General features: G+C 64.4%; 3 protein-coding genes across 8 annotated transcripts; all 3 read right to left on the minus strand.

Annotated features, from left to right (window-relative positions):
• Positions 1–3,872: 3,872 nt before the first annotated feature.
• On the minus strand, positions 3,873–6,805 carry LCN10 (lipocalin 10). The gene is made up of 6 exons (XM_047769304.1): positions 6,695–6,805; positions 5,911–6,050; positions 5,556–5,626; positions 5,157–5,264; positions 4,196–4,294; positions 3,873–3,901 (listed from the first exon to the last, which is right to left on the minus strand). The coding sequence occupies exons 1-6, from the start codon at positions 6,803–6,805 to the stop codon at positions 3,873–3,875; spliced, it is 558 nt and encodes a 185-aa protein (XP_047625260.1).
• A 176-nt stretch (positions 6,806–6,981) lies between these two features.
• LCN6 (lipocalin 6) lies at positions 6,982–11,448 on the minus strand. The gene is made up of 7 exons (XM_047769305.1): positions 11,356–11,448; positions 10,781–10,920; positions 9,447–9,517; positions 8,885–8,995; positions 8,505–8,606; positions 8,035–8,183; positions 6,982–7,032 (listed from the first exon to the last, which is right to left on the minus strand). The coding sequence occupies exons 1-7, from the start codon at positions 11,446–11,448 to the stop codon at positions 6,982–6,984; spliced, it is 717 nt and encodes a 238-aa protein (XP_047625261.1).
• A 4,811-nt stretch (positions 11,449–16,259) lies between these two features.
• LOC125121428 (epididymal-specific lipocalin-5-like) lies at positions 16,260–19,499 on the minus strand. 6 transcript variants are annotated; one of them, XM_047769659.1, is made up of 7 exons: positions 18,870–19,499; positions 18,561–18,694; positions 18,020–18,099; positions 17,406–17,510; positions 17,162–17,263; positions 17,068–17,089; positions 16,260–16,365 (listed from the first exon to the last, which is right to left on the minus strand). In XM_047769659.1, the coding sequence occupies exons 1-7, from the start codon at positions 18,963–18,965 to the stop codon at positions 16,359–16,361; spliced, it is 546 nt and encodes a 181-aa protein (XP_047625615.1). In that variant the 5' UTR covers positions 18,966–19,499; the 3' UTR covers positions 16,260–16,358. The 6 variants fall into 6 exon arrangements, with proteins under 6 accessions (XP_047625615.1, XP_047625613.1, XP_047625611.1 ...); XM_047769657.1 differs by having other exon boundaries at positions 17,068–17,263; XM_047769655.1 differs by having other exon boundaries at positions 17,162–17,510.
• Between the last annotated feature and the right edge of the window lie 470 nt (positions 19,500–19,969).

Below are 19,969 nucleotides of genomic sequence, written 5' to 3' on the forward strand. Positions count from 1 at the left end.
CAGCACCCACGGTCCCGCCTCGTCCTGGGCAGGGTCTCTGGTCAGAGCTGGAGCTCAGGAGGCTGAGGAGGTGGTGGGGGGTGTCTCTGGGTTTGTTTCCCGCCCGCCGTGGGCGTCCAGCACAGGCCACCCAGACCAACACGGCAGGACAGGAGCCACACCGACACCAGCCCAGCCCCAGGTGCTCCCAGCCCAGGAGGCGGCTCCCCCGCTGCCCACCCCAGCAGGCTTGGGCCCTGGCAGCTCCCCAAGGGCTGCGCGTCCTCACGCACACAGTCAGGGCACAGCAGCTGCCTCGCAAGCACTGTGGCCACATGGCTGCTTCGGCAGATAGGGGACGACCCCTGGAGCTGCACCTCAGTGAGCGCCCCCTTCCCATTTCCCATCTGCTCCATCTCCCTGAACCTGCGGTCACCCAGCACTGCGGGACAGGAGCGTCGCGTCTGCCCAGTCCGCGGGGGAATCCAGGCCTGGGGTCAGAACGCTTGCCCAGGCCCCACGGCCTGTAGTGGTAGAGCTGGGACCCAGGACATCGGGTCTGGACCAGCGAATGGCAGGTGTGGGCAGCAGATGCCAGGAGCAGGGCTGTCCTGCCCTGCTCCTGGAGCATCCCCCGAGTCCTGGCTCGGCCAGTTCTCTGCCGCCGAGGGCGAGGGCCAGGGAGGGGCCTTTGCTGCAGCTGATGGTGGGGCTGCCTTGACCAACGGCATGCTTTTCAGGACCTTTCCTAGTCTGCTCTAATCTCTGATCGTTGTTGCCCAGACACGTACTGCTACTCCAGGCGATAACCCAGAAGACCACCGCCAGGATCGGGCCGAGACCTCCGGACCCCCTGCTTCGATGACTGAGACTCCCCCAGAGAGAGAAGAAGGCATGTTTACCCCCGATCCTGATTCTTATCTGAAACCCTGTTTTTCTCCTCTTTGGCTGTAAAACTCCCTGCAGTTCTTCCCCGAGGCGGACACCGTCTTTAGGGCAGCAGCCTGCTGTGACCTCCTTTGCCTGGCAAAGCAGGAAAAGGTATTTTTTTTTCTCCTTCACCCAACACTCTATTCAGCGCTGGTGGACAGAGGCCGCGCCTCGACGGTGCTCGTCGCCTGGTGTTCAACCACCTCCTCTCCTGACTCTTGTCATCTGCCCCTCTGGGCTGTGAGTCCTGGGCGAGTGCCCAGGGCGCTGCAGCCAAATGACCAAAGCAGGTCTCAGAGCCCCCTCCTGCCTCTGAGCAGCTCACACTGTGGGCTGGAGGCTAAGGCTATAAGGGGCATGTCTGAACAGGGGCAGGGGAACCCCCAGAATGCCACGCGGAGCAGAGAGGGGAAAGCCCGCCCCTCGTGGTCAGCCCCGGCACTGCAGCCTCAGGCAGGGGGCCAGGAAGCGAATTCCACACCTTCCGTTTGGGGTCCTCAAGGCTGCAGTTCCACCAGAACCCAGAGGGCAGAGGAGCAGGCCCTGCCGGCTCCTGGGGGGGGTAAGAGGCACCCCAGGGCCTCTCTTCCTCCCCTCTTTCCTCCCACTGTCTGGGGGTCCAGCTCACTCACGAGGCCTCCTCACCCCAAGCAGGGCAATGACTTCACCCACTTTCAAATGAGGACCCCCAGGCCCCAACAAGGAGGGTCTGGTTCCTTCTCCTGGACAAGTGGTCCAGTCTCTGCCACCATCTGCACCCCCCAGGTCCCCAGTCCCCAAGTCCCCAGGCTGCCCCCTCCTCAGAAGGACCTCAGGGGGCAGAAAGCCTTTTCCAAGGACTGTGGGCAGAGCGGGTCATGGATGGAGAACCGAGGCCAACGGACCCTCTGCAAGCCTGTGGGACCCTGGGGTCCCCCTGTCTAGGCCCCCGTTTACAGAGGAGTGCGCTGAGGCCTCCCCTCCTGTAGCCCCTCCGCACGGGGGCGTTCTAGCTCCCGGGGTCCCCAGGGGCAGACGCAGGGCCCGGACCCCGTGTTCTCCAGGTGGCTCTGGGAATGGCTTTGGCCCGGGCAGCCCCCCGGGCACCCTGGGGACCCCCTGCCATCAGCCTGGCCTCTCATCCTCCCTCTGCCCCGGGCAAGGGCACGTTGCTAGGATACCAGATGCCCCTGCCACATGGCCGAGCTGCCCCAACCTCTTGTCACCCCTCTCACCTGCCCTGTGTGCACGCCCTCTGACGCTCAGAAGGGCAGGCACAGTGTGTGCGTGTGCGCATGTGTGCATGTGAACGTGCGCGTGTGTGTGTGAGTGCACTGCGGACGTCCCAAGAGGTGGGGGGGTGGGCATGTGTCCTCCAGGATCTGGGGGGGCTCTCATCCCGGAGCAAGTCCCGTGGGAGGGTTGAGGCAGCCTGGGCGTCTCCCCTCGGACACGCCGTTAAAGGGAGCACGCCCAGTCCTGGTGACTCAGCGAGACACGGCCTCGGGGTATGGACCAACCCGGGATTGTGCTGCCATGTCTCTGTCGGACCTCTGAAGAAGTGAAGGTGCCAAGGAGGTTCTCGAGGTGCCCACAAGGCTGAGAGCCCCCAAATTCTGGTCATTAAACCTGGAGAAAGAGGCCTGATACCTAAGAAACTGTGGGCCTGCCCCTGGCCACCTGGAGGTCAGCAGAGTCCAACACAGAAAACCCTCCCCTGTCGTCGTGTGGCTGCGATGGGAGCGTGGCCGCCGCGGGGCGACTTCTCCAGGCAGGAACCGGGCAGAGGGTGTTGACACCCGGCGTGTGCCCCCTCGTCCTCTTCAGAAGTGCAGAAGTGAGTAAAGAGGTGAAAAGGAAGCCTCTCAGAGGACAGAGCCAAAATGACAACACACGGGAGCCGTTGGCACCTGTGCTTGGGGACAGCCACCCTGAATCTGCCGCAGAGTTGCAGGGCCGCCCGGCCCCTTCCGGAAGGGACTGCCCAGGTCCGCGACCACTCTGTCCACCTGGGCGTGTGCGATGCTGGGGGCCCCTGCAGCTGGCAGACCCCGAGACCCCGGCTTCCAGCATCATGCCCCGGATGAGTGCCTCGGGGTGGGGGTGGGGGGCCTGCGACATGAGGCAGGTAAAGACCTTGGAGGCGCAGAACGGATATGAGCGGTTATGGCCGAGAGGGGGGACTGGGTGGCGGCTCAGAGGACAAGGCGAAGGAGCGCTGCACCTGTTCTGAGCCCTTAAAGACACCTGTTCCTTCCCCAGCCCTGCCCCCCACCGCCCGGCCCTCCCAGGAGGCCCTGAACCCTCCCCTGCCCCATCTCCTCTCCCCTCTCCAGGGAGGTCCCACTCCCCCATAACCACCTCAAATCCCATTGCCCCTAGTGTCTGAGCTCAAAGGTCGCTTCCTCCAAGGAGCCCTCCCTGACCCTCCACCCCGCCTGGCACGGTGGGACCTGTGTTGGTTTTGCACTTGCCACTCAGGGTCCTGGGCCGGCTGCTTGGGTGATGGCGCCAGGGCCCAGCTCTCCTCGTAAGAGCGGTTGGCAGTGTCTGCCCCCCCCACCCCCGCCCCCCTCGGCCAGCACGAGGCACCGCACGTGAATGTTCCTGAGAACGAGGAGAATGTCGGCGAGCACGGGGATCGCGGCAGAGACACGGCAGGGAAGGCACGAGCAGCCCCCACGGGACCGCTGTGGTCTATTCGGCAGGTGAAGGACGGCAGCATCTTTCTGCTGTGGGACCCACAGGACACAGGCAGGCAGAGGGGCCTGGCTCAGCAGCCCCTGCCCAGGCAGCACCCGCCCTGACCCCCATTCCTCAAGGGCCTCGGGGCTAGTGCCGTGGCCCCGGGCTCCACACCGTCAATGGCCTGGCATCGCCAACCCCTCTCAACAAGCAGTAGGATGTTGTTGAGACCTGCCGTTTGGAACGTGTTCCTGGGGTCTAAGGGGACGGCAAGCTGAGCGTCGGATCCTGGCTCGCTCTCAGGGCAGGATGGTGTGCGCACAGGAGGCTGCGGAGAGGCAGGAGGCAATGAAGGAGTGGGAGCAGCTCCGAGGGGCCCATGCCCCCCACGCAGGCACCTGCAGCCCTGGCCGAGCCACGCCCAGAGGCCTGAGCTGCGCAGCATCGGTGCTCTGGGTGCCACGAGGAGGTGGGGTGGGTGCGCGTGCGCACGTGCCCTCACGGTGGCTTCAGGCCTTTAAGAAGGGCCCTAGTCATCCCTGCCTCTCCGCCCCCGACGGGATGGGCATGGGGCCAGGGACGGTGCTGTCCCAGCAGCCCGCGCGTCTGGGGCCACGTTTACCGTCTTTGGGGAGGATGGTCAGCGCGTCGCTGAGCTCCAGCACCCTGCACATGTCCGCAAACTTTTTCAGGCTCAGGAAGCTGGACGTGTCCCGTCTGCCTGCGGGTGGAAGCGGGGTCATCACATCGGAGGCCCTGGTTCCGGCCGCGTGAGCCGGCACCCTGACCCCCGCGCCGCAACGCGAGGTGCGCGAGGGGGAGGTGGCCTCTGGTGGGTGACAGGAAGCGGAGGCCGGGGTCAGGGTCACCAGGCAGTGCCCTCGCTGCCCATCCGGTCCCCTTTGGCCACTCTTGGCTGCTGCCCCTCCCACCTGAGGCTCCCCAGCACCCCCTCCCGGCCTCACAGCAGGGCCGCTTGTTGCTCTCCCAGCCCAGAAGTGGGCTCCCGCCCCCCTCCAACCACCGCCAGTCCTGGGCAGAACCCCACCGGGTTCATCACCGCCCCCCCAAACCGCCATCAGCCTGGGGGCCTCTGCATCCGCGTGAACAGCCCATCCCACTCCCGCCTCCCTCTCTGACCCTACCCTGCAGGACCCTCTGCTCTCAACCCCGGGGGGGCCACTGCCTCACCCAGGGTCCCACCTCCTCCCAGCCCCACCTCCCACCTCACCCTTCCTGCTGCTGCGCCCCGCAGGCCGGGCGGGACCCAGGGGCACAGCAGGCTGAGGGCCCAGCACAGCGGTGATAGGAGGCGGGGCCTGGGCAGGTGCTCAGGGTCCTGAGTTTGGGTCCTCAAGGAGGAACCTGTGCCCTTAAAAGAGGCCGGAGCTGCCCCCACCCCGGGTGAGGACACGCAGGATGGTGGCGGGCAAGCCGGGAAGAGGGTGTCGCCGGGGTCCCCGGCTGCGCCTGGACCGAGTGGTGAGCGCGGGGGGACGGGCGGAGGCCTCTGTCTCCCCAACGCCCTCTCGGCCCCGCTCTGCCGGGCTGCAGGCCCCTGGGGCTTCGGCCACTGGACTCACTGAAGAGCAGCAGCGTCTTGGTGGCCCGGCCGGCCCGGCCCAGGCGCAGGTCAACCACGCCGGCGCTGTAGTCGGTGGACAGCACGCGGAAGCCCTCCACGCCCCTTGCTGGACGGAGGAGAAGCACAGAGCCACCTGACAGCCCCCCGGCCCCCCGCCCCTCCCACCCGCATGGGGGGTGGGTGGTCTGGAAGGGCTGCAGGGTCCCCCCCCAACTCCCAGGCTCAGCTCCCCAGGCACACACCCGCCAGGCAGGCTCTGGGACCACAGCGGCCTGACCGTGTGGCCCAGCGTCCAACTCTCAGGCCCTATTCACGGGGAAGGACGGTTGGGGGGCATTGTGGCCGGGGCCCTCCCCAGGGTCGTGGGCGCCCCCCACTCTCCCGCAGCCGTACGCACGGGCGTTCCTGAACACCGCTTTCTTGCCATCTCGCCGCAGGATCAACGAGTGCGCCTGGCACCCCTGGGACCTGGGGAAAGAGCCGTGAGCACGTGGCGAAGGCCCCTGGCGGCTCTTGTCCGGGCCTGGGCCGCGGCTCAGGGGAGACGCTCCAACACCGTTTCTGCGGGCACCTCTCCCCAGGTCAGCTGTTGGCGTTTTAGGGGCAGGAAGTGGCGGACGGCGGGTTTTGGGGACAGGCCTTGTGGAATTCCCCGGCTGACCCGGGGGTCTGGCTTCTCCCCTCCCTGGGCCCAGGGGTCTGCAAAGAAGGTGCTAGGACTCCCCCCCCCGCCCCGGTCTTTGTCCACTGACCGGTTAAAGGCAAGGACCACCTTCAGCTGCCCGGGTTTCTGAACCCTCACCACCGAAGCCCCCAGCTTCCTCTTGTCTCGGCCTGGCAGGAGCCCCCGGGCCTCGGAGGCAACGGCGAGAATGTACCAGAACCCTGAAAACTGCGGAGAGGGTGCGGGGCATGGGGCGTGGGCCCCTGCACTGGTTCTGCCCCGCCCCAGGGCCCTGAGAACCCAGAGACCAGCACAGCCCTGCTGCCACCCCCAGGCCGTGGAGGCAGCTGGGCCGTGGGCACCACGTGTCAGAGCTTCCTGACCGTGCGGGCTGCGTGGGGGCCCTTCCCTATCATCTGGCCCCTGCCCTCTGCCCCACCGGGTCTTCCTGAAGCCAGCCCACGCTCTGGGCACCAGCCCGGGCTGCTCAGCCTGTGCCCATGGCCGCCCCCACCAGAACCATCCTCCCGGCCAGTGGCCTCATTATTCCAGAACATGCTGTGCTCATTCTGCCCACCTGGCACCTCTGGACAACCTCAGGCCGCACCTGTCTGGGCCCCTCCACCCTGGCCCATGTGGCCCACAGCTTTCAGCTGAGTGTTGAAGCCGCAGCCTGTTCCCAGAAGAGGCCATTGATTGCTCAGGGAGAGGCCAGTTGTGCAGCCCACTGGGCTGGTGGAAGGTTGTGCCCAAGCCTCCTGCCCACCCATCCAGACTTGGCCACTGCCCGTGGTTTCAGAGATCACTCTTCCAACCAGCCCTGCCGCCGTGGCCTGGGTGCCCCACTAGGGCCCTGGAGGCCTGAGGCTTACCTTGCTCCAATTGAGGTTGTGGGATGCCCTAGGGAGCTGCTCCTGTGCCTGGGACCCCTCAGCCAGCACCAGCGCCAGGCCCAGCACGGGCGGCAGCCAGCCCGGCCCCATCCTTGCCCTCCTTCCTCAGCCAACTGGACGCTGCACTTAAATCTCCCAGCTGGCCCAACCCAGTCGGGGGTGTCCAGCCAACCTGCAGCCTCGAGCCAGCTTGGTGGGCCAACGGGGGGAAGGGGGCTTTGGCTTTGCCCCGCCCCCCGGGGCACCGAGAGCCAGCCCCACTGCCCTCAGCCCTGGGAGCAGCACGGCCACTGGTGGGCACTGCCAGCCTGGGATGCCTGGAAGATGGGGGTCACGTTGTTCCCCAGGTCACCCCCAGGCCCCTGGGCACCTCATGTTCCCTGGGGCCGGTGCCGTGGGCAGGGAGGCTGCTGGGCCTCGGTCCTGCCCCCCATACCCCAGGGGGAGAGGCCAAGGCCAGAAGGTGTCCCTGAGTCACTTCACAGGGTGACGAGCACACAGAAAGCAGGGGCTCCGCCAAGACGGGGCTGCCGGTGCGGGCGCTGGCATTGGGCAGTCTTCCCAATGCCCCTAGCAGGTGTGTGCATGCGTGCGTGCGTGCGTGCACGTGGGCACGTGGGTGATGTGTGTGGTGCCCCGGGTGCACCTGACCTGCTGCGAGTGCTAGGCAGCCGCTGGGCCACCCCCGCCCACCTCCCCTGACGGCCTTGAACCTCAGGACACAGGAGGACACACAGGCTCAGGCCCTCTGGGGCTCTACCCCCGAGCTGCAGGCTGGAAAGCCAAGCCCTTATGCCCTGGCACCCCAGCCCAGGGCTTTGCCACACTTCCTCCACAGGGTCTTGCTCCAGCTTAGGCAGACCAGCCTTCCCCCTGCCCAGGGCCCATGGGGACCCCTGTGCGGGGAGCAGCTAGCTCCAGCCCAGCCCCCGCCTCCCAGCCAGGGCCTAGGTCTGGGTGACCCCAAATCAGAGGGACTCTGGGGGCATGAGCGGGGCTACTGGCCAGCACTTGGCTCCGTGCTCTGCGGCTCAGCCTTCAGAGAGCCCACCCCACCCGCCTCCCCTCCCTGCAGCTCCAGGGGGCCCTTGGGTCTGCTCCTGCCTCAGGGCCCCGCTTGGACTCAGGCGCAAGGCACTGGGATGGGTGTGTGGAGTCACTTTATTTAAATCCCAGCGAGAGCCCCTGGGAGCGGCCAGCCCAACGCCCAGCACCCAGGATGCTGAGCAAGGAAGGCAGCGTCTGGCCGGCCTGCGCTGGTCCCCGGGGCCGCAGCACTCACTGGAAATCAAGAAGGGCACTGGGGGACCAGGGCTCACCCTGAGGGGCTCTCCCAGGCCCCCAGCCCCGCACAGCGGTAGAGCCACTAGGGTGGGGGCTCCCAGGGCCCCTCGGCTCCTCCTGCCCCAAGGACCCAGGGGCTGCTTGGGTCGGCAGCTTACCTGGTGGACCTTGTGTGCACAGGTGACTGGAGGGGAAAGAGAGGCGGCCGTGAGCACAGGGCTCCCTGCCCAGCCGGCGCCCAGGACAGACTGCGGCTGCTGAGCAAGGGGGCCCTGCCGGCCCCTGCACACAGCACTCCCCATGAGATCGGGGAGGCCCCTGCACAGAGCTCCCCCCCGCCAGGACTGGGGCAGCCCCTGCAGGCCTGACTTTGGGCAGGGACCCCACCCCGAGGCCTGCCTGACTCCCTGAGGCCAGGCGGGTCCCCACGTCCAGCAAAAGCCAGCCCAAGGCCCCATGGCCTGTGCCCCCAGCACACAGCGGCATCAGGCACGGTGGTACTCACAGTCCTTCTGCAGCGTGGCCTGCTGCTGTGACAAGAAGCCCAGGTTCTTGCTCCATTTGGAAAAGAGGTTCATGGCCTCCTGGCTGGCCAGCTCCGACCGGCCTGCAGGGCGAGGCACCCCTGAGTCTGGGCCCGGGGCTGGGCGCCAGGGTGGGGCAAGAATCAGAGCGCCGACAGGGACCCTGTGCTCCTCCGACCCCAAGCCCTCCAGGGGCCGAGTCTCCCTCCAGGCAGGGTCCCATCTCCCACAGGTGCAGGGAGGGACGGAGGAGCCCTACTTGGTGACATCGTGTGGGAATGAGGCCGCTGGGAGCAAGGAGCTGAGCACAGCCAGTGGGGCCCCTCTAGCCTCGGACCCCTGGGGGACAGAGGCCACTCACTGTACAGCTCCACGGTGTTAAAGGCCTCATCCCCGAATTCCAGCTGTGTGAACACCACAGCGTAGTCTCTGAAGTTGGTGCCCAGCACCCGGTACTCCAGCACGCCCAGGGCTAGGAGAGGGCACCAGGGGTCAGGGGGGCGCGTCAGGCTGAGGGCCCCCACGTCCTGTCCCCTGGTCCCTGACCCCCACCTGGCGCCAGCCCTCGGACACTTGCAGTGGCTAATGGACTGCAGCTGAGTCCCAGCTCACCCTGGGTGGCATGCCCTGAGCTGTCCCCACGGGGGCCCAGGACCAGCCCCCCGCCCCCAGCACTGCAGCAGGAAACCTTGGGTCCCAGCTGAGCCTCCAGGCACCAAACCTCTGACAAAACGTGGTCCTTTCACTGCCTGGAGGAGAGCGCCCCTGAAGCCGGGGGATGGCGTCGCCCCCTCCCCATCCCTCCTGCCTGCAGGGAGGAGGGCCCGGGGCTGCTGGTGGGAGAACCGGGCCCCGAAGACAGTCAGGGAAATGGAGCCCAGCCCGCACGCTGCCCAGATGGACTCTGTGGCTGTCACCCGTACAGGGATTCCCGAACACCCATCCAGAATTCTGTTTCAGCAGCTCCACTGTGTGCAGGTGGCATCTGTCCAGCCTGGAAAAGAACATGACCCCTCGTCACCCAGGGTCCAGATGCAGGACGAGAGGGGACAGGTTCTGCCGCCCAGACGGTGGTCAGCGAGGCTGAAGAGGGGATGTGCCTCCCCTGTTACCAGGAAGCCCTGCTCAGGACCAAAACGAACCCTTTGGGGAAACCGGCTGCCAGGACTGCGAAGCATAATTCTGCTTCCTCACGTCTGGGAGGCCAGCTCGGCCAGACCGGGTCAGAGGGGCCTCGGAAACGGGGCCGAGCAGTTCCCGTCATGGCTCAGCAGAAAGGAATCCGACTAGAGACGATGAGGTTGCAGGTTCCATCCCTGGCCTCGCTCAGTGGGTTAAGGATCCGGCGTGGCCGTGAGCTGTGGTGTGGGTCGCAGACGCGGTTCGGATCTGGTGTTGCTGTGGCTGTGGGGTAGGCCGGCAGCTACAGCTCCGATTCGACCCCTAGCCTGGGAACCTCCACATGCCGTGGAAGTGGCCCTAAAAAAAAAAAGACAAAAAAGATGTAAGATTTTTTTGGGCCACGTTGGCAGCAGGTGAGATTGCCCGGGTCAGGGGTCACACATGTACCACAGCAGTGACAACGCCAGATCCTTAACCTGCTGAGCCACCACGGAGCTCCTATGATGGTAAATTTTCTTAGGTTTATTTTACCACAATCTTTAAAACTTTGCTAAAGACAAAAGAACCTCTGCCCACGGCTTGCCCAGGGTGCCTGGGGCTCTGTATTCAGATGTTTTATTCCCTCCGCTTTGTTGGGACTCTCCGAGCCTCGTGCTTGGGGGTTGCCCCCCAGGGCATACGTGACCCCGTGCCCTCCCAGCACAGCGGAGCCCCCGCCCTAACCCAGACCTCCTCGGGCCTCGCTCGTCCTGAGGCCCGGCCGTGTCTGCCTCTTGGGACCGGTCGGGTCGGCCTCTGCGCAGGCCGGCTCGCTGACCCCGAGCTGCCTGGCCCAGCACATGCGACGATCTGTTGGGGGGCTCCTTTTCGGAGAGAAGCGGCGGCTTTAGGCACAACGGCATGGCCCCGTCTTAAGTAGCCGCTCTGGGGGACACGGGCCAAGAAGAGGCGTCTCCCGCTGGCTGGAGTCCCCGGCAAGCTGACCCAGGGCTGCGGTGGTGCCAGCCCGAGTGGAGGAGGTGAGTCCTAGCCAGGGCCCCCTGGGAGTCCAGGGACACAGACCCCAGAGGCCAGGCCGAGGGCAGAGGGCACGAGCGGTGCTGGTGCCCAGCGTGGACCCGCCGGCCTCACCCACCTGTGTCGGGAGGACAGCACCCTCAGATGGTTCTGCGGCGTGAGGCTCACCAGCACCCCCTCGACGCTCCTCACTGCCCTCTCCACCGCGAAGTCCTTCTCGCCCGAGGCCGCGGCGAGGATGTACCAGGGCCCCAGGAACTGATGGAGGCGGCGCGGGTGAGGAGCCAGTCTCCACAGCCCCGGCCCGTCCTCATCCTCCGGGCGCCCAGGGGCCCACGCGGTCCGGGCTGGCCCGGGGGGAGCCCGGCCCCCCGCGACCCACGGGGCCCAGGGTGTCTGCTGCACAGGAGGGCCCCTACCGGAGTTCCCGCCGTGGCTCAGTGGTTAACGAATCCGACTGGGAACCATGAGGTTGCGGGTTCGACCCCTGGCCTTGCTCAGTGGGTTAAGGATCTGGCGTTGCCGTGAGCTGGGGTGGAGGTCGCAGATGCGGCTCGGATCCCGCATTGCTCTGGCTGTGGTGTAGGCCAGTGGCTACACCTCCGGTTAGACCCCTAGCCAGGGAACCTCCATATGCCACGGGAGCGGCTCAAGTAAAGGCAAAAAGAAGGAAAAAAAAAAGAGGGCCCCTACCTGCTGAGGGTCCAGCCTCCCCAGCCACACCGCCCAGGCCCCAGGCCCTGAGGCCAAAGCCAGAAGGGCGGTCAGCAGCACACTGCCCCGCATCCTCCCCGCGGCCAGCGTCCCCTCCAGGCCCCCGAGGTCGCTTATGTGGCTCTGAGCGCACTGCCGTGGGCGGCGCTAACCACAGGCCCCCTCCTGGCCTCTCTCTCCGCAAGGTGGTGAAATTACCCCCAGGCGGGGCGTGTGTCCCCGCGGTCTCCTCCGCGCCCGCCCAGATGCACGGCTGAGTGGGGAGTGGGCCGGGCCGGGGGGAGCCCCTTCCATGGGCCACCTTCGTGTGTCTCTGCATCTCTGCATCCCTTCCCCAGGGTGGGCTCGGGCCTGAGCCTCCCGCCCTCAGCCACACCACGTCCTCTGTCCCCAGAGCCCACACCCCTCGCTCAGCTGCCAAAACCCGGCTCTTGAACCCAGGCCGGCAACAGGCCAAGGTCAGGTCTGGGGAGGGCGCAGGAACACGCAGTTCCTCCAGAAGCCTGGTTTTGCATCTTCTGTCTTAATCACTAAGAACACAGAAAAACTCCCCCCAATTTTTCAAAAGCTCCCACCGCCCTTTCTGCTTCACTGGCCACAGCCTCCTGTCCCCCACGGCAGCTCGCCCGTGGGATGCCCCGGACGCGTGGGAACACTCTGCGGGCTTGGCTTCCTGTCCTGGGTCGCTGTCCCTCCTCGCCTGACAGCAGAGGGCCAGGCGCCCGGCAGGATCTGTCTGAAGCCCCGAAACCCGGGAGGAAGAGTCTGGGAGGATGGTTCCCTGGGGGGCGGGGGGGGGGCAAACCCCACCCCTCAGCCCCCACCCACTGGGCTTCCAGGGGTTCTGCCGACATAGGACACGCAGAGCTTGGAAGGTGAGGAAAGGCGAAGCCATTTGTCCTGCGGCCGCCTTCCCAGGAGGGCCCTCCAACCAGCCAGCAGCCCAGCCCTGCGGGACAGGTGACCCAGAGAGCCCATGGGACCCACTTGCTGCTAAACCCGCACCACCTCCGGGCCAGAGAGCCACCGGGCAGAGCTCGGACTGGGACGGCTGGCTGACCACAGCCTCCCAGATGCCTGACGGAAGAACATGACAGCCAAAGACAAAAGCACCGCCCCGGCCTTCATGTTAGCCTCGTCTGTTATTTTTTCAAGTACAGTTTCCTGAAAAAACATGAGGGAGCAGCATAAGGAGCAGCAGGATGAACAGACAACAGAAGCAGACCCACGGGTGCTTCCCACGCAGGAATTACACGGCCGATTGTGGTCTCCTGGGGCTGAAACAGCAAAACCCACAGACTGGTGGCTTATAAACAATAGACCTGTACTCCCGAAGCTCTGGAGGCTGGATGGCCAAGATGAGGGTGACTGCCTGTGGTGTGGGGACTCTGGGTCCAGAAGGTCCAGGTCCCTCTGCGGCCTCCTCACATATGGGGAAGGGGTGAGGGAGCCCGGGAGCTGCTTTCAGAAGAGCCCCGGTCCCACCACGACCTCATTGCCTCCTGAAGGCCCCGCCCCCAGCCCATCACACCCACGGTTAGGCTGTCGCCCCCTTGGTGTCGGGCGGGGGGACCGGGGCGACACAAACGTTCAGACCACTGCACAGCTGTCAACACGGCCCTGCTTACTCTGCCTGCTGAGGTACCTTTGAAATTGCATTGTGTTTTCCTAAGATACTATAAACTATAAAAAACGAGACTGTAAAAATGTATAGGAGTTCCCCTTGTGGTTCAGCAGGCTAAGAACCTGACCCTGTCTCTGTGAAGATTCGGGCTCAATCCCTGGCCTCACTCAGTGGGTTAAGGATCCGGCATTGTCATGAGCTGTGGTGTAGGTCGCAGACGCGGCTCGGATCCCAAGTTGCTGGGGCTGTGGTGGAGGCCGGCAGCTGCAGCTCCGATTCAAACCATAGCCTGGGAACCTCCATATGCCACAGGTGCAGCCTTAAAAAGAAAAAAAAAAAAAGAAAGAAAGAATGAACATAAAGGCATTAAATTCCCAACTCTAAAATCTAGACAAAATTAACCAAAGGAAACACGAGGGAGGAAATACTACTGATAAAAAAAGGAAATAGCAGATGGAGAAGAGAGAACAGCAGATGGAATTAACAAACCAAAATCCTCATCCGCGGAAAAGGGAACAGATTTTTTTCTGTTAATTCACAGAATTATTAACAGAATCATTAGTGTTATTTTTTTAAGTAACACAATTAACATAAATGAGGGGAAAACACAGGGACCATAAATACTTGAAGTAAGAAATGACGAAAGTGTGGGCGCTGGCCTTTGGGACAGAGAGTACTCTGCTGGCGTGCCCGTCGTGGCGCAGTGGTTAACGACCCTGACTGGCATCCATGGGGACGAGTTTGATGCCTGTCTTCGCTCAGTGGGTTAAGGATCTGGCGTTGCCCTGAGCTGGGGTGGAGGTCGCAGCCTCAGCTCGGATCCCACGTTGCTGTGGCTGTGGTCTGGGCTGGCAGCTATGGCTCCGATTCGACCCCTGGTCTGGGAACTTCCATACGCCACGGCCACAGGTGCGGCCCTAAAAAGACAAAAAAAAATTTTTAATGAAAAAGACAAAACCAGAAAGTGCTCTGCTGACCTCTAAGCAAATAACTTTGAAGTTCTCCAAGAAATGGATGATTTCACAGGAAAATTCAGTTTGCCAAAATTCACCCCACAAAGCAGAGTGATAGACAGACAGACAGATGGAAGGAGAGACAGACACATAGATAGACTGATGAGTCAATAGATGAATACATGGAGAGATAGATAGATAGATGAATAGATGGATAATTGAGGGACTGATAAACAGTCCAATCGATTGATTGACTGACTAACTGACTGATTGAATGATTGACTGACTGACTGAATGACTGACTGACTGAATGAATGACTGATTGACTAATGAGTGATTAATTGACTGACTGACTGACTGACTGATTGACTGATTGAATGATTGACTGACTGAATGAATGAATGAATGAATGAATGAATGATTGACTGACTGATTGAATGATTGACTGACTGACTGAATGAATGAATGATTGACTAACTGAATGAATGAATGAATGATTGACTGACTGACTGACTGACTGACTGATTGACTGATTTACTGACTGACTGAATGAATGAATGAATGATTGACTAATGAGTGATTAATTGACTGACTGACTGACTGACTGATTTACTGACTGACTGAATGAATGAATGAATGATTGACTAATGAGTGATTAATTGACTGACTGACTGATTAACTGACTGACTGATTGACTGATTGAATGATTGACTGACTGACTGAATGAATGAATGATTGACTGACTGATTGACTGACTGACTGACTGACTGACTGACTGACGTAAAAGAGGAGCCATGAGGAAGAACGAGACCAGAGAGTCACTGGGCTGAACAGACGGAACAGAGCAGCAGAGTGAACGTTCAGAAGGTGAGGCTGCGTGAGTCTTTCATCTTCCAAATCCAACTCTGGCTCTTCTCAGATTCGCTTTTTTTTTTTGTCTTTTTGCTATTTCTTGGGCCGCTCCCACGGCATATGGAGGTTCCCAGGCTAGGGGTTGAATTGGAGCTGTAGCCACCGGCCTACGCCAGAGCCACAGCAACGTGGGATCCGAGCCGCGTCTGCAACCTACACCACAGCTCACGGCAACGCCGGATCGTTAACCCACTGGGCAAGGGCAGGGACCGAACCCACAACCTCATGGTTCCTAGTCAGGTTCGTTAACCACTGCGCCACGACGGGAACTCCCAGATTCGCTTTTTAAGACCGGCTTTGTCGACCCCAGGTGGCGTCTCCTGTCCCTGTCTGTGCAGGGGCGTCTGTGCAGCCGGCGCCGATGGTGCGGGGAAGGAGCCCAGGCCCCTGCCAGCCCCCCTGAGTTGTGCCCCATGGTCCCAGGTCGCAGCCCTAACGCCCTCCGTGACGGTGTTTGGCTTCATGGCCTTTGACGGGTGATGCGTTTAAGCGGGGCCTTAAGAGCAGGCTCCGGGTCCGTGGGGCTGGTGCCTAAGACGAGGGAAGGACTCCAGACACGATGTGCAGGGGAGGCCGCGCGGCCACCGCCTTGCTCACCGCCGGCCGCTCAGCACCCTGACCTCTGACCTCCGACCCCCAGGCACCTGTTGTTTCTGTACCACCCCCCGTGTTCCAACGGCCAGAGCAGACGTCCTGGAGCCTTCTATCAGGAAGTCCAGCTGAGGCAGACCACCTGTCCAGGACAGGCCTGGGGAAAGCTGCGGGCATTCCCCGGGCACGAGTGACCTGCCGGAGCTCAGCCTCGAAACCACACTCCTGGGGTCTTTTGGGACTTGGCTCAGGGTTTGTAAGGCAGGCCGTCCCCTCGAGGACGGGTGGGCCTCACTCACCCCTGCCGGGCTTTCTCGTGGCCGATGGGGTGGTTCCTCCCTGCTGGCCCCACCCCAGCCCCCGGGACCAGGCCGTGGGCTGAGAGTGCAGGAGGCGCCTGGATGCTGAGCAGGGCTGGAAGACCAGCAGCCCTGTGGGAGCAGGCCTGCTGGGGGCCCGGGGCAGCCATGGCCAGAGGGCCTTGGACCCGGTGCCCATGGATCGGAGTTCGGGGCAGCAGGGAGCCAGGGCAGATGGTGGACAGCCCCTGCTGTGGTCGCCTTTCATTTGAGAGGCAGTAGCGTGGGTGGTATAGCAGTGAGCACAGGTGCTGTGCCCAAGGGGGGCATCCTGGGGAAGCCTGGCCTGCAGGCTCTGAGCAGCCACTCAGCCCCTGGGGGAGCAGGCACAGCCAGGGTGGGGCCCGCACAGAGTAAACAGGACCACCCAGAGTCGGGTTGGGGACAGTCACAGCAAACACACCCCACCCCCCCCACCTCGCCCCCCAGGAACGAGTCGGGGCAGCGGGTTTGGCAGCAGCGTTTATTGGGGGCAGGTGCCTCCAGGAGAGGCCAGGTGGGCAGGGCTCCCAGTGTCCTGGCTGGGGGCGGGGCTCCTCTAGATCAGCTCCTGTGACACAGAGGGCAGGGCCTCAGGGCACAGCCCAGCCTCCAAAGGCCCCCGGGTGGGGTGGGGTGGGGGTAGGGGTGGGGGTGGGCAGCGGCTGGCCGTGGCCAGGAGTGGGTGTCCTGGCTGTGTGGCCAGGCCTCAGTTCCTCTGCCTGCAAAGTGGGGGAAGAGTCCCAACGTCTCGGGGCCGTTGAGACAGAGGGGGCCGTGCAGCTGAGGGATGAGCACCGCAGGGAGCTGGGGAGCCCGAGACGGTGCCCCCAGGGCCTGTGCCCCCGACCGCAGGCCAGCCCCTGGTGGATGCAAATGGGGCCGAGAGCCAGGCGCCCCCAACCCAACCCCCTGCCCAGCGCTGCCCCCATGCCCCAGCCTCCAGGGTCCCCTCCTGGCAGCTTGGTGTCCCCAGCCTAGAGGCCCAGGATCTGGAGCCAGCCAAGCTCCCGTCAGGCCTTGGGCTGAGGTCTCACCTCCTTCGGAAGCTTGTCACACCTCCCTGCAGGAGGGGTGCCCGGACCCCACCCCAAGCCCGGCTGCTGTGGCCAGAGGAGGAGCCGGCCCAGCCCAGACGGGGGATGGCCTCGACCCCCAGGCAGCCGCTCAGGGCTCAGCCGCTGTCTGCCCTCGGAGCCCAGACTCCTCTTCCAGGTGTGATGGGCAGGCCAGTGAATGGAGCCTCGGCCCCGGGATGGGAGCAGACACTCACCTCAGCAAGTTCACGCAGGTCACTGCGGACAAGAGAGAACAGTGACCTGGGGAGACGGGCTCGGGCGGCCTGACCCCGCAGCCCGGACACTCACAGTCCTTGAGGAGCAGCTGCACGCTGGCCGTGGACAGCCCGCGCTCCGAGGCCTCCAGGAGGAAGTGGGCCATGGCTCTCTCGTTGTGTTGCATGTCCCGGCCTGCCCGGGAGGGGTGCCTTTGGCTGCGGGTGCCTGTGCGAGGCCAGGGCCACAGACGCGGCTCCCGCCCCCTCCCCGGGCTGGGGGTGCCCCCCGCAGGGCCAGGCAGGGCGGGGCGAGGGCAGGGCCCCCAGGGGCTCACTGTAGAGCTTCAGGACCCTGTGGGCTGTCCTTCCTTTTTGGAAGGCGACGTTCACGATGGCGTAGGTCCTGTAGTCCGTGGCCACCACGGTGACGTCTTTGTTTCCTGGGGGACGAACCCAACACAGGACTCCCAGGCTCTGGGCAGGGGCCTCCCACGGGCCGGGGGTGCTCCCCGCCTTGTAAAGTTCACACGTGCGCGCTGGACAGGGACCCCCACTAACCAGGACAAGAAGACTCTCATCCTCCCTGCCAAGGATTTCAGAGAGCAGGTCACAAAGCCCTCAGACATCGTGGTGCCCGAGGCCAGGGGTGGGGAGCTGGGCGTGGCGGCTGCGGGGCCCCCTGTGGCCTTGGCACAGAGCCTCACGCGGAGGCATCTGGCCCGAGGTGCCCAGGAAGCGCCCTGCTGCGGCCAGGCCCCCACGGGAGATGCAGGGTTGACCCCAGGGAGCCTCAGCGCCCAGCGTCTGAGCGAGAGCCACCCGCCGCCAGACAAGGTGTCCCCACGCCATCCAGCCCGCATGGAGAGCGCGGCTGCGGGACCCCACCTTGACCTCAGGGCTGAACGGGGCTGGGGGTGGGGCGCCCGCTGCTGCGCTCCGCGCTCCTTACCAGGCTCCTTAGGAAACTTGAACTTCCCAGGGGCGTCGCCCTTTACGGCCTGTGTCGTCTCCTTCACACAGCGGTTAATGCTGGAAAGAGCAGACGCCTGCCAGCGCACTGCCCCCGCGCCCCTGCGACCATGGGGGCCCAGCCAGCGGGGCCCCTGCCCAGCCAGGGAGGAGGAGTCCACCCTCTGAGAACGGACTTCTCAGGCAGCGCCCCGAGGGGCCTGAGACGTGTTCCAACGCGTGCATGTCCCAGGGAGGTGGCCAGGCTGCAGGCCTGCAAGCCTGTCCCCACAGCCCAGGCTGCTGGAAAGGGGAGCGACAGGGCCAGTCTCGCCCGCAGGCCCCGGCACCTGGCAGGGAGGGGTCCCGGGCAGCCCTGCCCTGAGGCTGCAGGTCACCTCGGAGAGGAAGAGGCCCTGGGACTTCTGCTCGGCTCCGCGGGCACCTGCTCTGGCCGGGGTCTGGCCCCAGCCGCCTTCCTGCCAAACCCATGCTCATCGGGCGGGGAGACTGGGTGTCGCGGGCGGGACGTGCCCACTCACTGGTCGGACACGGAGGTCAGGGTCAGATAAGGCCCCTCCCGCTCCACCAGCACAGCCCCCATCTTCTTCAGCTGGGGGGCGGTCTGTGGCTCCAGGTTGGAAGCCAAGGCGATCTCGTACCAGAGGCCTGAAAACTGGGGGGACGTGGAGGGGGAGAGCTGCCCCTGGGGCACCCGCGGGCCACCCCTCCCCACGGACGGGACAGCGCTCCAGGAAACCCCCAGGCCCCGTGCGCTGTGCAGCCTCCAAGATTCCCCAGGCACCCTCCGGCGGTCCCGTCCCCCACAGCAGGTGCCCTGGCATGGCCACCTGGGTGGCGTTGAAGTCCCTCAGGCCCATCTCCTCCGCGCTGGCCACCAGCACCACAAGCAGCCCCAGCAGGCCGGCAAGCGCCTTGCCCCTCATGTTGGCAGGCAGGGGCTGGGCCAGCTCCCAGAGTCACAGGACATGGCCCTCGGAGCCAGCCCCAGCTTATACCCTGCCCCGTGGGCGCCGGGGCCAGCACAGGCTGGCCTCATTAAGCAGGTTGGCAGCTCACAGCCGCCTCCTGGGCTCAGGCCCGAGGGGGCACCGCCCACAGTCGTCATGGGAGCAGTCAGTTCTCCTGCCCAGGCCCCAGGGGATAGCTGTGAGGGGTTAGGCGAGGGGAGGGCACCAACCTCCAGGCCCCCGACTCTCAGGAAAGGGCAGCTTTGGGCAGCACTTAGGGAGCGTCCAGCCTGGTGCCAGGATCCCACAGCGCCTAGAGGCGCAGCAGGAGCCCTGTGCCCAGGTGGCTGCGGGCTCAGGATGTGGCCGCATGCCCCCGAGGGCCCACCGCTGGGCAGGTGCAGGGCTCCAGTGGGCGGGGCAGCACCAAGGACACAGGTCCCGCACAATGTGGACCCTGTGCAGCCCGGGCCACCCCAGGCTGCAGGCAGGGAGGGTCCAGGACGTCCCAATTCCCCCAGCCCTGCTGGCTGGACGACTGGTCTAGCCGCTGGGACTCAATGCCCAACGCTGCAGCCGGGGTTCAACCCCCAGTCTGAGAACAGAGATCCCACAGCAAGCTGTGGCCGAAAAAAAAAAAAAGAAGCCACACAGTCAGTAGGTGGCCAGTCAGCAGTGTCCTGCCGCCAGGACGGCAGCCAAAGGCAGCACCCCCGGGGCACCCTCGCTCTTCAGCGGCCTCCCAGGTGGGGATGGCGTCTCTCAGCCTTACAGGGCAGGGGACATAAGACACTGGCCCAGGGCACCCAGCGGGAGGGCAGCAGCCCCTGGAAACCCAGCCCCTGTCACTGCCCTTGACTCCTGCCCACCTCCAAGGGCCAGCACTGTCCTCAACTCACAGGCAGAGCCAGGGACATGGCCGGGGCGGGGGGCTTCCCAGCGCACGGCAGACAGTGTCCAAGTCATGGGCGGGGGGGACA

The sequence above is a fragment of the Phacochoerus africanus genome, chromosome 2 (assembly GCF_016906955.1).
Source record: "Phacochoerus africanus isolate WHEZ1 chromosome 2, ROS_Pafr_v1, whole genome shotgun sequence".
Taxonomy (NCBI): Eukaryota; Metazoa; Chordata; class Mammalia; order Artiodactyla; family Suidae; genus Phacochoerus; species Phacochoerus africanus.

What these genes read in the sequence shown, in the direction of transcription:
- LCN10 (XM_047769304.1), bottom strand. Translation starts at nt 6,805, where the DNA reads ATGGGGCCGGGCTGGCTGCCGCCCGTGCTGGGCCTGGCGCTGGTGCTG. An exon ending in ACAACCTCAATTGGAGCAAG is followed by an intron (nt 6,051 to 6,694) that starts GTAAGCCTCAGG and finishes CCCTCTCCGCAG; the next exon opens with TTTTCAGGGTTCTGGTACAT. An exon ending in GTGGTCCTTGCCTTTAACCG is followed by an intron (nt 5,627 to 5,910) that starts GTCAGTGGACAA and finishes CTCTTTCCCCAG; the next exon opens with GTCCCAGGGGTGCCAGGCGC.
- LCN6 (XM_047769305.1), bottom strand. Translation starts at nt 11,448, where the DNA reads ATGCGGGGCAGTGTGCTGCTGACCGCCCTTCTGGCTTTGGCCTCAGGG. An exon ending in TAACACCGTGGAGCTGTACA is followed by an intron (nt 8,607 to 8,884) that starts GTGAGTGGCCTC and finishes CTCGCCCTGCAG; the next exon opens with GCCGGTCGGAGCTGGCCAGC. An exon ending in GGCCACGCTGCAGAAGGACT is followed by an intron (nt 8,184 to 8,504) that starts GTGAGTACCACC and finishes TTTCCCCTCCAG; the next exon opens with TCACCTGTGCACACAAGGTC.
- LOC125121428 (XM_047769653.1), bottom strand. Translation starts at nt 18,965, where the DNA reads ATGAGGGGCAAGGCGCTTGCCGGCCTGCTGGGGCTGCTTGTGGTGCTG. An exon ending in GGGACTTCAACGCCACCCAG is followed by an intron (nt 18,695 to 18,869) that starts GTGGCCATGCCA and finishes ACGTCCCCCCAG; the next exon opens with TTTTCAGGCCTCTGGTACGA. An exon ending in CTGACCTCCGTGTCCGACCA is followed by an intron (nt 18,100 to 18,560) that starts GTGAGTGGGCAC and finishes TGCTCTTTCCAG; the next exon opens with CATTAACCGCTGTGTGAAGG.